Below are 13,432 nucleotides of genomic sequence, written 5' to 3' on the forward strand. Positions count from 1 at the left end.
GAAAACACTTTGTCGGCAAATGTTCCACGAACACAAAAATAACTAAAACAAAACAAATAAAAGCTTCCAGGAAACACACTTGGTCGGCAGATGTATCACGAACACAGGCCGCGCGAACAATGGCCGGGCTAACAAAAGCCGGGCGAACAAAGACCGGGCGATCGAGTGGACGATGAGCACGTCCGCACGTGACGGGTGCCTCTATCGGAATGATCTATATTTTCTTCATCTTCATACACAATTAGTAAATCATCTAAAAATATCACAGGAGAGCATATACACGGTTTTAAATCTCCGTCAGGTTAAAACCACAATTCACACAATGGTTTTCAGTCGTAGTATGAAACGTTATTGATAAAATAAATCGAAGAAAAATCAAAACACATCCATTTTGTACGCAAGCACAAGCAGCAAACGAAGGGTCAGTCAGTCAGAGAGAAAAAAAAAAAAAAAATCAGTGTTGTCCGTATAAACAAAAATAATTACATGAAATTCATATATCGATCATTTTTTTAAATAACCGATAATTGATTTATTTCTTAATCTTTGTTTTACGAGTGCACATTATTTATTATTTTTTATGTTTTTGTTTTAGTTGTACATATTTAAATAACAATACAAGTTAAGTTTTTTTTTTATTGCTTAGATGGGTGGATGATCTCACAGCCACCCTGGTGTTAAGTGGTTACTGGAGCCCATAGATATCTACAACGTAAATGCGCCACCCACCTTGAGATATAAGTTCTAAGGTCTCAAGTATAGTAACAAGTTAAAGTCCAATGGGTATGTCTTTGATGTTATTTTATGTGCTTATAATCGATTAAAATCGATTGATTAATGATACTTAAAATGATTTATTTATATGTTTTTCTTTATATACTTAAAATGTTTACTTAATACGTAAAAGGTTTTGAAGCTGGCAATATTTTTCCCCCAAAAAAAAAATCTTGTTTTTTTCAATAGAGTTACTTTTTTTAAACTACTTATTGTAAACTGTAGTGGCGCTTATTTGGAAGAAAGTAAATGCATAAAATATTTATTTATGACAAAATTAATGCACTAAGTATTTTTTCTCTAATCTATTGTCCGCATTGGGCCTGAAATGGGCGTTCCTCTTTACAGTTGAATAATAATATTTTAGTAGTTTAAACTCCCTTCTATCAGTTTCATAATTCATGTAAATTTGGGCAAACCTGACAAAGGAAATTATTAGTTTGTATATATTATTAATACAATGATAGAAATGAAAGTGACTACGCACTAGTCGTCACGTGGATGTTAAGTGCCAGAGGTACAACAAATAATCTACACGATTCGGCCCCTCATTATTTTACTATTCGCATAATAAATCTAAATGGTTCTTTTTGACATAACCAGGTCCTCTTCAACAGATCGACACCAATCAACTGATCGAATTAATTTGTTTCATAAATTAAAATCAATTTGAATTTACAATTTAATTCTGTACAATTTGTTCCATTGATTATCAGTTTTCAGTTACTAATTTCAAAATGGACGAGAGGTAACGTTCGTCAAACTTGATCGTACATTTAAAGATCACCAGAAGTTTTTTCAAAGCGTCCTTTTTTAGGCAGTCTTAAAATTAATTAACAAAAGATGGAGCAACAGGATAGATAGGTCATATACAGGATATAGGACATAGACAGGACATAGGACCGAATAGGTCATAGATTTCTATTAAAGTTCTTATTAAGTCGAAAGGCATTAACTGTTTCGCGGCTTAAATACAAATTGACTAATTAGAAAGATTCCGTTGATGTTTCAAACTCGGCGATCCAATACCTAACCATACATTTAATATTGCTACGCGCTGGTGTTCCGGATAACTAATATTCTACCGAAGTACAAATTAATACTGTATTAACATTTAGAACACTCAAAACACTTTATGAACACTTTAAAAATCTCAATTCCCTTGTTCTACTTCGCTTCAGGTGATCCGTTCGCTGTTTCGCTTCGAGTAGATCCGATTACTAACTACTTGCGGGTCATCTCTGCAACGCTTTTATAGTCGATACGACATCCCTAGAATTATCGAGAACATTCCTGACCAGTCGAGTAGTTTTGGTGTGTTTACGCTATTTGATAATAGATGGCGTTGTACTCCTCGAGCGCTCTAGATATTACTAGATGCTTCGATATTCGTTCGGCTATTAGGCGATAGATGACGTTACTCTAACCGGTGTAACACAATATTTAAGATCTTCTTCCTAGTCGGATACTCTTGGCAGAGTAGTCATGGCTCTCGATGGACAGGGTTGCGTCTCGTCGTCACCGCTCGCTTCCAAGATACTCGCACGTCGAGCGATGTTCCTCCATTGGAGACTGGTGGCAGTGGCTTTCGTAGTACTGATGATGAGGTCAATCCAGCGCGTGAGGGATCAACCTCGAGCTCTTCTGCCTTCTACACAGCCCTGTATGACAAATCTCTCCAAGGAATCTTCATTTCTGAAGATGTATCCAATATTTAAGATACCCAACAGATTTTTGTGTTACAGAAGACTGACAATGCGAATATAATAATATTTATTTTATTGCCTAAATGGTTGGACTAGCTCACAGTACATCTGGTGTTAAATGGTTACTGGAGCCCATAGACATCTACAACGTAGATGCCACCACTTACCTTGAGACATGAGTTCAAGGGTCTCAGTATAGTTACAAAGGCTGCCCCACACTTGCACTTAATTAGAAAAAATATTTCCCAATATAACCACGATAGAAAAAAAAACAAAAAACAACCAGAATATGTATGCTTTAGCAACATAAATTTAAAACGTTTCCATTTTAATTTTTTTTTTAAACAATTGTACCAATGTTCCCTCGTACACGGCCATTATATTTTAACGGAACTCATATTTACCGACGTAATAAGGGAACATAAGAATCCTCTACAAACACACACATTTTACAGTGCGCTGAATGAGAACGAGTACAAATGAGACTTCATTATCATAAATACGAAAATGCTTAAAACATTCATATATTTCATGGCATAATTTAATAAATGAGATCGCTTCGTTTTCCTTGTATAACAAAACCATTGAGTGTTGCTTTTAAAACAATAGGATAGTCATTGTCATCATCATTTCAACATTCAGCTCCACATCACAGGGTCTTGTGTACCCACACGGGTAGGTACCACAACCCTTTTTTTCTTTTTGGTGTGGAGGAAATCGCCGGACCTCCGCCCTCCACTGGGGATGGAGGGTGAGGCATGTCAGAGTCGAACTGACTAAAACCTCCTGTCGTTCAACAACCAACGTCCAAACCTCGCATGAGATAGAACTCAAGAAAAGGCAAAGGGGGGAAAGTGAAGCGTTTAGTGCGGACCACATCTCTCCCATCACCCTCCCCCTCGGGACGCCGGACCGGCGGTCGTCGGCACTACGACCACCAGCCCTTTCGGTCGGCAGGCTATCCGAAGCCCGCCTAGATGGCGCCGGTTAGAGTGAGCTATCATACGGAATACGCCGTTGGACCAGAACCAGGGTGGGCAGGTGGGTGGGCGAGGATAGCCGGCCTTCCATCACCTGGATGCTCTTGCGTAAAAGGCGTGCAGAGCGGCTTGCACGTCGTTTTCTTAGTCCCCCTCGCCGGTCCCCAGACCGACATGTGAGGGAGACCCGAAACACTTAGAGGGCCAGGGCTTGGGCGAGATCCACCTCCCTGGCCCCCGCTCGACGTCGGCGGGATTGTGCGTCTCTCACGCGCCCCGCCGCCTCCTTCTGCGAGATGGTGCACTCGCAGAAGTCGAGCATCGCCTTCCACGACTCGTTGACGCCGAGCATCGATGCCACAACACTCGGCAACGACAAGTCGTTTACTATTTTTGCGACGAGGACACGACGCCACCCCTCCCATGCGAGGCAGACGACGAGCGTATGCTCTGCCGTGTCCAAGTCGCAACCACAATGGTGGCACTCTGCCGTCAGCTCGGCTGTGATCCGGTGCAGGAACTCACCGAAACAACTATTCCCAGTGAGCACCTGCGTGAGCCAGAAAGTGAAGCGTCCTCTGTCACGATTCACCCAATCCACAAGGACCGAGCGAATCGCCTCGACGGTCCTATGACCAGCCGAAGGATCGGCCTGCCGTCTCGACCATGACTCCAGCACGCAGTACCGCCCTGCCTATTTTTGCCGTGAAACAGTAATGCGTTTGAAGGACTGGTCGGCCATTGTGCTGTAAAAACTGAGACTTAGAACTCATGTCTCAAGGTGGGTGACGGAATTATCGTCCATCTATTGTAGCAAAAAAAAAGATTCTCAAAGGGATATTTAAGATCATATTTAAGATCCACATCTAGTTAATAATTGTTGCACTCTCTTACTTTTCTACTGCCCATATTATTATCTTTATTTATAAGATTAGCTGGAATTTAACGCTTTTAGAATTGGTTATGCTTATTGTGTAAATACCATTGTTTAATTTTTAAGCAAAACAAGCTTAAACGAACACTCTAGCTCCAATGGTTCTGCGTGTTTACCTCAAAAAGGTAGAATAGTTAAAATGAAGTATTTTAGTTAATAAAGTTAATTGAGTGAAAATTTAAGCCGTTTTGTGCAAACATCTCTCCAGTTTCCTCTTGAAATTTGAAACGCAAAGTTGCGGTTCTATTAAATTTTTTCATTCATTAAATCTCTCGTGAATGAAATAATTTGTTTTGGGAAAAATTTTCGGGGATAATTTTTTTGTGTGCGTCTTTTTCTTCATCCTGGATTATCCTTGTTCAATTTAGAAAATAAACGATCAATCACTGTTTATGTTACAAAATCTACTTTGATTGACATAATCATTATGGTTTAAAACAATGGTGTTGTTTGTTTACTATTAATGAGCATACAAGTCCATTGGCAGTGTTAGCAATTCTCTCAGGTCCTACCGGTCGGCGCGAAGTTGGAATAGTCCCTTATGCTACCAACGATTACTTAGGAAGAAAACTGGTGGGCGTGCAACTTAGTGCACGTGAAAGAAGTTAAGCTTCTTTTGCGGTGTGTAGTATTGTGATTTTCTTCATATACTTTTTCGGATCTAAACTGTTCACACGGTTAGCCTTGAAATGTTGATATGAATATAAGTTTATATGAAATCCAATAGATCTCGCTAACCTAAATTAAATATAAGATACTAAATATGCTACAGCCATCTACAGGAGCAATGAGAAACTAATAACAAGCCATCTGGTGGCCGACGCCCGTAAACAGTGGTTCACGAGATGCTCTGTCTATTTTCTCACTCTCGCTCTTCCTAAATTGTATCTTTTCTCTCTAGCCGTAACGAATCTGTTGCAAGTTAAATTTTACTCACAAGGCGCATAAAAAAGTTTCATTTCAAAAAATATATAAGCCCATACTTCGGTTGTCCGGTAGCGAATAGAACCAACAAATACAAGAATCTTTGTTCCGTTTAGACTGGGGTATTAAGGTCTAAAGTACAGGACACTAGGAGCTTAAGTTGGTAGTTAGGCTTTTTAACATCCGACTGTCGCTAGTAACCGCGTCCCTCATCACGACCGTGTCAAGCCGGCCTTTCAGAATGTGTACAATATATTAAATAGAGTTTAATTAAAGTAATTAAGAGACAATCTCGCCAAATGAATGTTTGAAGAATGTCAAAGAACTCATCAAAACAGCGGTTTTTCTATGAACGAAACAATTGAAAATACAATAGAATAATAAAATAAAAAAAGTCGCAAGGCGATTGTACGATTCGACTCACCCCAGTCTAGACGACGAGATCCAATCGTAATAAGAATCGAACAGGGCCGTAATCGGGGAGTTGAACAAATACATAAGATTAAAATTCAGACTGAGCATTATAGGCTTCTGCTTTACATTATATTAGTGCGAAATAAGTTAATATCTATAAACGTACTTAAACTCAACTTAGAAACGCTTTTGTCTTTTTATCCGTGTTAATCTCTACGACAGTGTTATTGTGTATACTAGTGATCCCGCAGTAGTCGAAATTCGACTATAATTAATTGAAATTATAAGTTTAAACATTAATATGGTTCTATTGTCAAACACTATTATAATTCGATAATATGATCACAGTATTCGCCAAAACTGCACTATAGATCAATAATATTAAAGACAAATAATATTAATCTATTTTCAATTCGACCACAGACTTTAAACAATAACAAAAGTTTCCCAATTAACAGTAAACAAAGAGTATATTTTTATGTATGTGTTGTGTAAAATGCATGGTAGTATGTGTAATGTTTTCTTTATTGATTTAAAGTATCTTTTATGCTTTATTTAAAAAAAAATATTATCATTGTGCACTCCTGCTCTATTAGGCTAAGTTCACATGACCGCGCGGTACCACGCGGAACTGCTCACCGCGCGGTACAAGTTCTGCAAAACTGTATCTACCTGTTCAGCTGATCCGCGCGGTTTGAGACGGACAGACGCATAGATCAAAGAAAAATGAGTACCTAGCGAAGACGATATCGTGTCTATCGATTTTAAATAGTTTTCAACGCAATCATATATAAAATGAAAAGATGCAACTGACATCCTAAACTAGGTAGTTAAAAAATTTTATTCGTGTAGTCTCAGGTCGGGATATAAAGTTACAAAAAGGCTTGAAGAAAGTCTTTCAATTAAAATAGGATACACCCAGTATCGTCTTTCAATAAGCAAATTTCTTCCTCCACGTCCATTCTCAATCAATGTTGATGCCAGACTCTCGCGCGTACATTCTTTCATGTGAACGCTTCCACCGCGCGGTGACGCGCGGTACCGCGCGATCATATGAACTTAGCCTAAGTGTGAGAATGTGCGCAATTTTCGTAAAAAGGGGTACAAAGTTTTTGCTTCACGTATTAATATATAAATAGATAATATTTACCTACAATTAAATCCTGCTGCGTATTCATATAGTATCTGTTATCTGAAAGACCCTGTCAAATTTTATAAGGTCAAGAGACAAAATAAAATTTTATACTGTCATTATTACAGCACATTTACATACAGATTAAAAGGGTGTAACTGCCGTAATATAACACAGTACAAATAAAACAAAACCTAGTGATTCGAGAGCTATTTAAGGTAATATAAAAGAACAACCATGACCCCCGCTCAAAACCCCAACTACCGCCCTCTATCATCGGGTAGATGCCTTATTTTACTTCACCAGAGAACCCGTTAAGAAATGGCTTAGTAATTGTGAACATTTTTATTGCAACGTCTTTTTTTACGGCAAGCGACCATAACAAATTTATAACGTGTACTGCAATCTTTTTGTGAGCAAAAAACTAACTTTAAGTGAGATTAAATCTTTTTTGATACAGTTTAATCTAATCATTTGGCTCCAGTTCAATGTAAGTGGAATGGACTGCTCAGTTACGCGTTAGAGTAAATAATAAATACAAATTTAATTAATCTACGATTATATGTGAATTATTTGTCGACATTCCAGGATAATATACTTTGTTTGTATGCTTGTCTAAGAATTTATAATTTATTCATCTTAGAGCGATGAATTTTGACTTAGCTAGACCCTATCAAATTCTGGTTCTCCTTTTTCGCTGTTTTTATTTTTTTATTGCTTAGATGGGTGGACGAGCTCACAGCCCACCTGGTGTTAAGTGGTTACTGGAGCCCATAGCCGGTCCCAAGCCCACCTTGAGATACAAGTTCTAAAGTCTCAGTGTAGCTACAACGGCTGCCCCACCCTTCAAGCCGAAACGCATTACTGCTTCACGGCAGAAATAGGCAGGGTGGTGGTACCTACCCGCGCGGACTCGCAAGTGGTCCTACCACTAGTAAAGTTGTTTCCACAACGCTTCCATAATGTTTGATGGGAGGTTTTTTTTTAAACAATTTCTAGGGCAAGAACTCTTATAGGTCCAGGGAGTTGACTCTTAATATACGCCACTCGTTAGGAACCTTAGCTATTTTATTCATCAAATTACAAATTGTATACTTCAATTCTTTGCCTACCTTTAACCTTTGTTCATATTTTAAAATTCACAAACGTAAATATCACATAACATTTTCTCTTTGTAAGCATTATCCGTCAACATTCAGACAATCAACGATCGTGATAGACTGGAACGGGAATTGTATGAATATTACACGTGTTAAATTATGTATTGCCTTGCGCATTATTTTGCGCAATATTGGGAACTGGACAATATTATTGGCTGTTAGTCAATTAGACTGTTAGTAGTTAGTAAAGTTAATATTGAAAATTGCCCAATGATTGATCGAAAGTTTGAGCTAGTTTAGTTAATTTTTATTGCAACAATATTTTTCAGTCTGTGGTTGTTCTTGATAAAGAGTACAGGCGCTAGACGCGAACATGAAAATTTTGTGCACTGCGTATTATTGTGCAATATAATATAATAGATTGTTTGGATTCAGAGCGCCTTTCAATCTTATATTACAACTAGCGGCCCGCTCCGGCTCCGCTCGGGTCTTTAACAAAAATTTCAACGATATTTGACGTTGTTTTATTTTTTTAAATAAAAGAACACTTATTTAACTATAATAGTTAGACATATGCTGTCGCGACACTTTTTGTGAATAATAATGTGTTCTACAAAGTCGTAGTACATTATTTTATTCTATCATGAATAGTTTTCGCAGGGCACGTGATGTAAAGAATATTTTAGGTAATTTTTGTACACCTTGGGTTATATTATTGGAGTTTTAGTAAGGATCCCTAATTTTTTTCAAAAAAGATTGTAGCCTATGTCACTCACTGTGTCAAAGCGGTTCAGTAGTTTCGGAGCCTATTTAATACAAACAAACAAACAAATCTTTCCTCTTTATAATATTAGTATAGAAGTATAGATAAAATGTATTGTACAAAGTCTAGGGCCCGCTTTAAAGAGTAGCTGTATTCGAAGCTTTGATTTCAATAGGCTCCGGTAACAGCTTAACACTAAGTGATCTGTGAACTGGCCCGTTAATTTAGATCAATATCAAATATAGATACAGGGAGCCCATTTAACAGAAACGATTAATGAAAAATATGAAGCGACCATTTTATCTCCAATGTACTGAACCAACTGAGATTAGAACGTGTATTTACGTAACGGATCTCGGAAAGAAAAAAAAATTGTCCTTCATCGTTAAATTTTTATTAGGAACGAGATGGAAATGAATAATTCTTTGTATAAAGTCTTCCTAAGAAGTCGCCTCGGGCGCCTGCTCCTTGTTACTGTTTAGAAAATTCAGGCGCCCTCTTTTTGTGTATTATCTTTGAATACATATACTTTAATTACTATACAGTCGGGGTTGACAGATCTACTCTAAAATTATACCAGAATCATCTTAAAACTATTTACTAAAAACGTTAAATAAAAATTTTCACTGAAAATGGATAATCAAATGCAAAAATTATTAGAAAAAATTCAAGAGCAAATGAAACAGCAGACTATCACTATAACAGAAGCTGTAACCAAAAATGTTGTGCAACAAATTAATGAGCGATTTAAAAAGATAGATGACGAAAATAAACAACTTAAAAATTCAGTCAAAGAACTTAAGGAGAAAATTAAAGGTCTGGAAATGGCTAAAAAGAAAACTAACATACTACTCTTTGGAATAAAGGAAGACAAACAAGAAGAGTTAAGTTTGGTAAAATACATATCTGAAAAACTTAATTGTCATCTTGGATTAAACATACAAGAGCACGAAATTATGAATACCTATAGAATTGGAAAAATAAAAAATACGCCTCGACCTATTTTGATATCCCTTGTATCGTACTGGAGAAAAATGGAAATAATGAGATCGAAACATAAACTACCCCAGGGTATTTATGTGAAGGAAGATTATACTAAAGAAATATTAGAAGCACGCAAAACATTACAACCAAAACTTGAAGAGGAACGAAGGAAGGGTAACATAGCATACTTAAAATTAGATAAACTAATAATCAAGAGCCAAACGGATGCTAATCGAGAAAAAAGGAAAAGAGACCCACCTTCTCCGCCCAATATCAGCACACCACAAAAAGAAAATGAATTGTACGTAGCTCCGAAAAAAGTAAACACAACTAATGCGTACGAATACATGGCACGCGTAAAATCAAACTCATTAAGAGAGAAAACAAATGTATAGCAATCACCGTACACTCGAAACCGGAATAATAACAATCATTTTAATACAAACCTGCAAAAAACAACCAAGAAAAACACTCCCCCAAGCCGGCTGGTCCCCGTGGGGGAAAATGACCATAACCCTCCAGTAAACAAAACACTACCTCAAAAATCACTACAAATTGGAACATTTAACGTAAGATCGTTAGCATCCACAACAAGATATATAGAACTAGTATACTCACTAGAAAAAATAAAAATTGATATATTAGGCTTAGCTGAAGTTAGACGAATGGGCAGTGGCATCGAAGAGCATCAAGACTTTATATTCTGCTTCAAAGGAGAAACACCTGGCCTGCATGGTGTAGGATTTTTGATAAAAAAAGAATACAAAAACAATATATTAAGCTTCTCAGGCTTATCTGAAAGAGTTGCAATACTTCAACTTGAGTTCAACAAAAAGATAATATCAATAATTCAAGTGTATGCACCAACTGAAAAGGCTTCTAAAGAAGAAATGGAAAAATTTTACGAATCACTGCAAGAAGCGCAAGCGCAGACTAGCGGAGATGTACTGTTAATGGGAGACTTCAATGCCAAAGTAGGGATAGCTAAAACAAAAGAAGATAAGATTCTAGGTAAATTTGGTTATGGAAAAAGAAACGAAAGAGGTGAAAAGCTCATAGAATTTGCCTTCGAACACAAACTGTCGATTATGAATACGTATTTTAAAATGAGACAAAATCGAAAATGGACTTGGAAATCACCAAATGGAAAAGTAAAGAATGAATTAGACTATATCCTATCAAACCAGCCCAAAAGTATAAGGAAAATAGAAGTACTGCACGGCTTAGGGTATAGTTCCGATCACAGACTGGTTAGAGCAACTTATTCTTTACAAAATACTAAAAAATGTAGGATATCGTTCAAATCATCCCCAAATATATTCAAAACTGAAAAAGAAATAATGATGTACACTAGAAATTTGGAAAACAACATAAAAGAACTTGAACCTTTTGAAGACGACGATGTCCAGACCCTATACAACAAAATAGAACACGTCATTAAAAAAAGCATATCAACAAACGAACACAAAGAGGAACAAAGTAATTCAAACAAAATTCTTACACAATCAACAATAAAACTAATGACCAGACGCTCGACACTATTGAAAATAAAACAAAAAACTTCGGAAATGAAGGCAGAGCTAAGTATGCTATTCAAAAAAACTAATAAAGCCGTTAAACAAGACTATGCAAACTACAGAAAACAGATAATAGAAACAAACATAAAACAGTACAGGAGCACAAAAAGAGCATATAGACAATTAAATACTCACAAAAGTTGGATACAAAATTTAAAGTCGAGGAGTACAAGACCTAACACTAGAAAAGATATTATAGATAGTGCTACAGAGTTCTACAAAGCGCTATATAATAGCAAGTATAAAACTAGTATAAGTAAAAGTAAACATTTCATAGAGTGTAAAGACGTAAAAGACGAGCCTGTAGAGATCAACACGAAGGAAGTAATACAGCATATTAAAAAATTAAAGTCAGAAAAAAGCCCAGGGCCAGACGGTATATCCAATGAAGCTTTAATATTTGGGACTACTTTATTAGCGCGTTCACTTTCATGCTTGTTTACCAAAATTCTAAGCACGGGATTAATACCAGAACAGTGGAAGAAAGCAGATATCATTTTGATATATAAAAAAGGTGACCCTCGAGATATAGGCAACTACCGACCAATTAGCCTTCTCCAGAGCATATATAAACTTTTTACCTCTATACTATTAAGCAGAATTAGTAGCAAAATTGAAAACCTACAACCAAAAGAACAAGCGGGGTTCCGGTCAGGTTTTTCAACATTAGACCATATTCATGTAATGGAGCAAATAATAGAAAAGTACAAGGAGTTCAACAGACCAATATATATAGGTTTTATCGATTACGCTAAGGCATTTGATACGATCTCACATGACGCCATCTGGGAGGCACTGGACAAATGTCAGGTCCACGACAAGTACAAAAATGTCTTGAAGAACATTTACGACAAGAGCACCAGTTGTGTGAAACTAGAGAACCGAGGACCTGAAATACCTATTCTAAGAGGAGTGAGACAAGGAGACCCACTTTCCCCGAAGATCTTTATAGCAGTGCTGCATAACATTTTTGAAGAGCTGAAATGGAAAAACGAAGGCCTTAAAATATGTAACCAATACTTGAGTCACCTCAGATTTGCAGATGATATAGTCCTCTTAGCTGATAACAGTAGAAAACTAGAAAAAATGATAAACCAACTAAATGTACAAAGTAAAAGAGTAGGCCTATTAATGAATAAAGACAAAACAAAAGTAATGACAAACAGCGTCAAACATCCAATAAAACTTGAAGGAAAAACATTAGAATTCGTAAACAAATACATATATCTAGGAAAAGAAATATCATTTGAAGACAGAAGCGAAGAAGAAGAGGTACAACGTAGAATAAATATGAGTTGGAAAAAATATTGGTCACTCAAAGAGATAATGAAAGGAGACTATCCACTCCACCTGAAGAAAACAGTTATGGATACATGCATCTTACCAACTCTCACATATGGTTGCCAATCGTGGACTTTCAACACCACCATAAAAACAAAAATGGTTAATTGCCAGAAAGCGATGGAAAGAAGCATTCTAAAAATAAAAATAAAAGATAAAGTAAGAAGTGAATTTATACGAAAAAAGACAAAATTAATTGATGTCCTAAACTTCAGTAAAAGATTAAAGTGGCGATGGGCTGGCCACGTAGCACGCTACAGTGACAAACGATGGACAATTGAAGTGACAAAATGGAAAGGGCCTAATGGGAAAAGAAGGAAAGGACGACCTATGAAACGATGGAGTGATGATATCATAGTCACCGCTGGGAAGGAGTGGATGAGGCAGGCTGGGAACAGAGAAAATTGGATTAAGCTGGAGGAGGCCTATACCCAAATAGGGGTTCCTGTCGAGGAAAATTGAACGGCAATGTAATTGGATCTGAATGTAGGAGTTATATATGGTTGAGAATATTTACATGTAATATTTAGGTGATGGGAAATAAAAGGCTTATTATTATATTATTATTATTATTATTATTACATATACTTTAATACATTTAGGATATATTTTTAACACTCCTTTATGAGTTTTACTTATAGTTTGAAGTGTTACATCAAAATAAAGTTTAGCCTAGTAAAACTATAGCACAAACTGAGTTGTTCTATGAAGAGAAACAACATTTAAAGCTATTGCTTCACCAGTTTTTATGTTTATTATATTTCAATAATTTTTACATTTATATTATATAGTATTTCATAGAT

General features: G+C 36.5%; 3 protein-coding genes across 3 annotated transcripts in view; all 3 read left to right on the forward strand.

The window, feature by feature from the left end:
* The window catches only part of NGR-A17 (neuropeptide receptor A17), a 112,381-nt gene that overhangs the window by 91,223 nt on the left and 7,726 nt on the right, over positions 1-13,432 (forward strand). The window lies entirely within an intron of this gene.
* On the forward strand, positions 9,360-10,106 carry LOC149502903 (uncharacterized). Its single transcript, XM_089727483.1, has one exon. It carries the CDS (start codon positions 9,360-9,362, stop codon positions 10,104-10,106), a length of 747 nt encoding a protein of 248 aa, XP_089583609.1.
* Positions 10,377-13,091, forward strand: LOC149502904 (uncharacterized). Its single transcript, XM_089727484.1, has 2 exons — positions 10,377-11,190; positions 11,944-13,091. The coding sequence occupies exons 1-2, from the start codon at positions 10,377-10,379 to the stop codon at positions 13,089-13,091; spliced, it is 1,962 nt and encodes a 653-aa protein (XP_089583610.1).

This window comes from Bombyx mandarina, chromosome 05, assembly GCF_030267445.1.
Source record: "Bombyx mandarina strain Sakado chromosome 05, ASM3026744v2".
Classification (NCBI taxonomy): Eukaryota; Metazoa; Arthropoda; class Insecta; order Lepidoptera; family Bombycidae; genus Bombyx; species Bombyx mandarina.

Coding starts and splice junctions, on each gene's coding strand:
- LOC149502903 (XM_089727483.1), top strand. CDS start 9,360: ATGGATAATCAAATGCAAAAATTATTAGAAAAAATTCAAGAGCAAATG.
- LOC149502904 (XM_089727484.1), top strand. CDS start 10,377: ATGGGCAGTGGCATCGAAGAGCATCAAGACTTTATATTCTGCTTCAAA. Junction 11,191..11,943: donor CGAACACAAAGAGGAACAAA/GTAATTCAAACA, acceptor GGTTCCGGTCAG/GTTTTTCAACATTAGACCAT.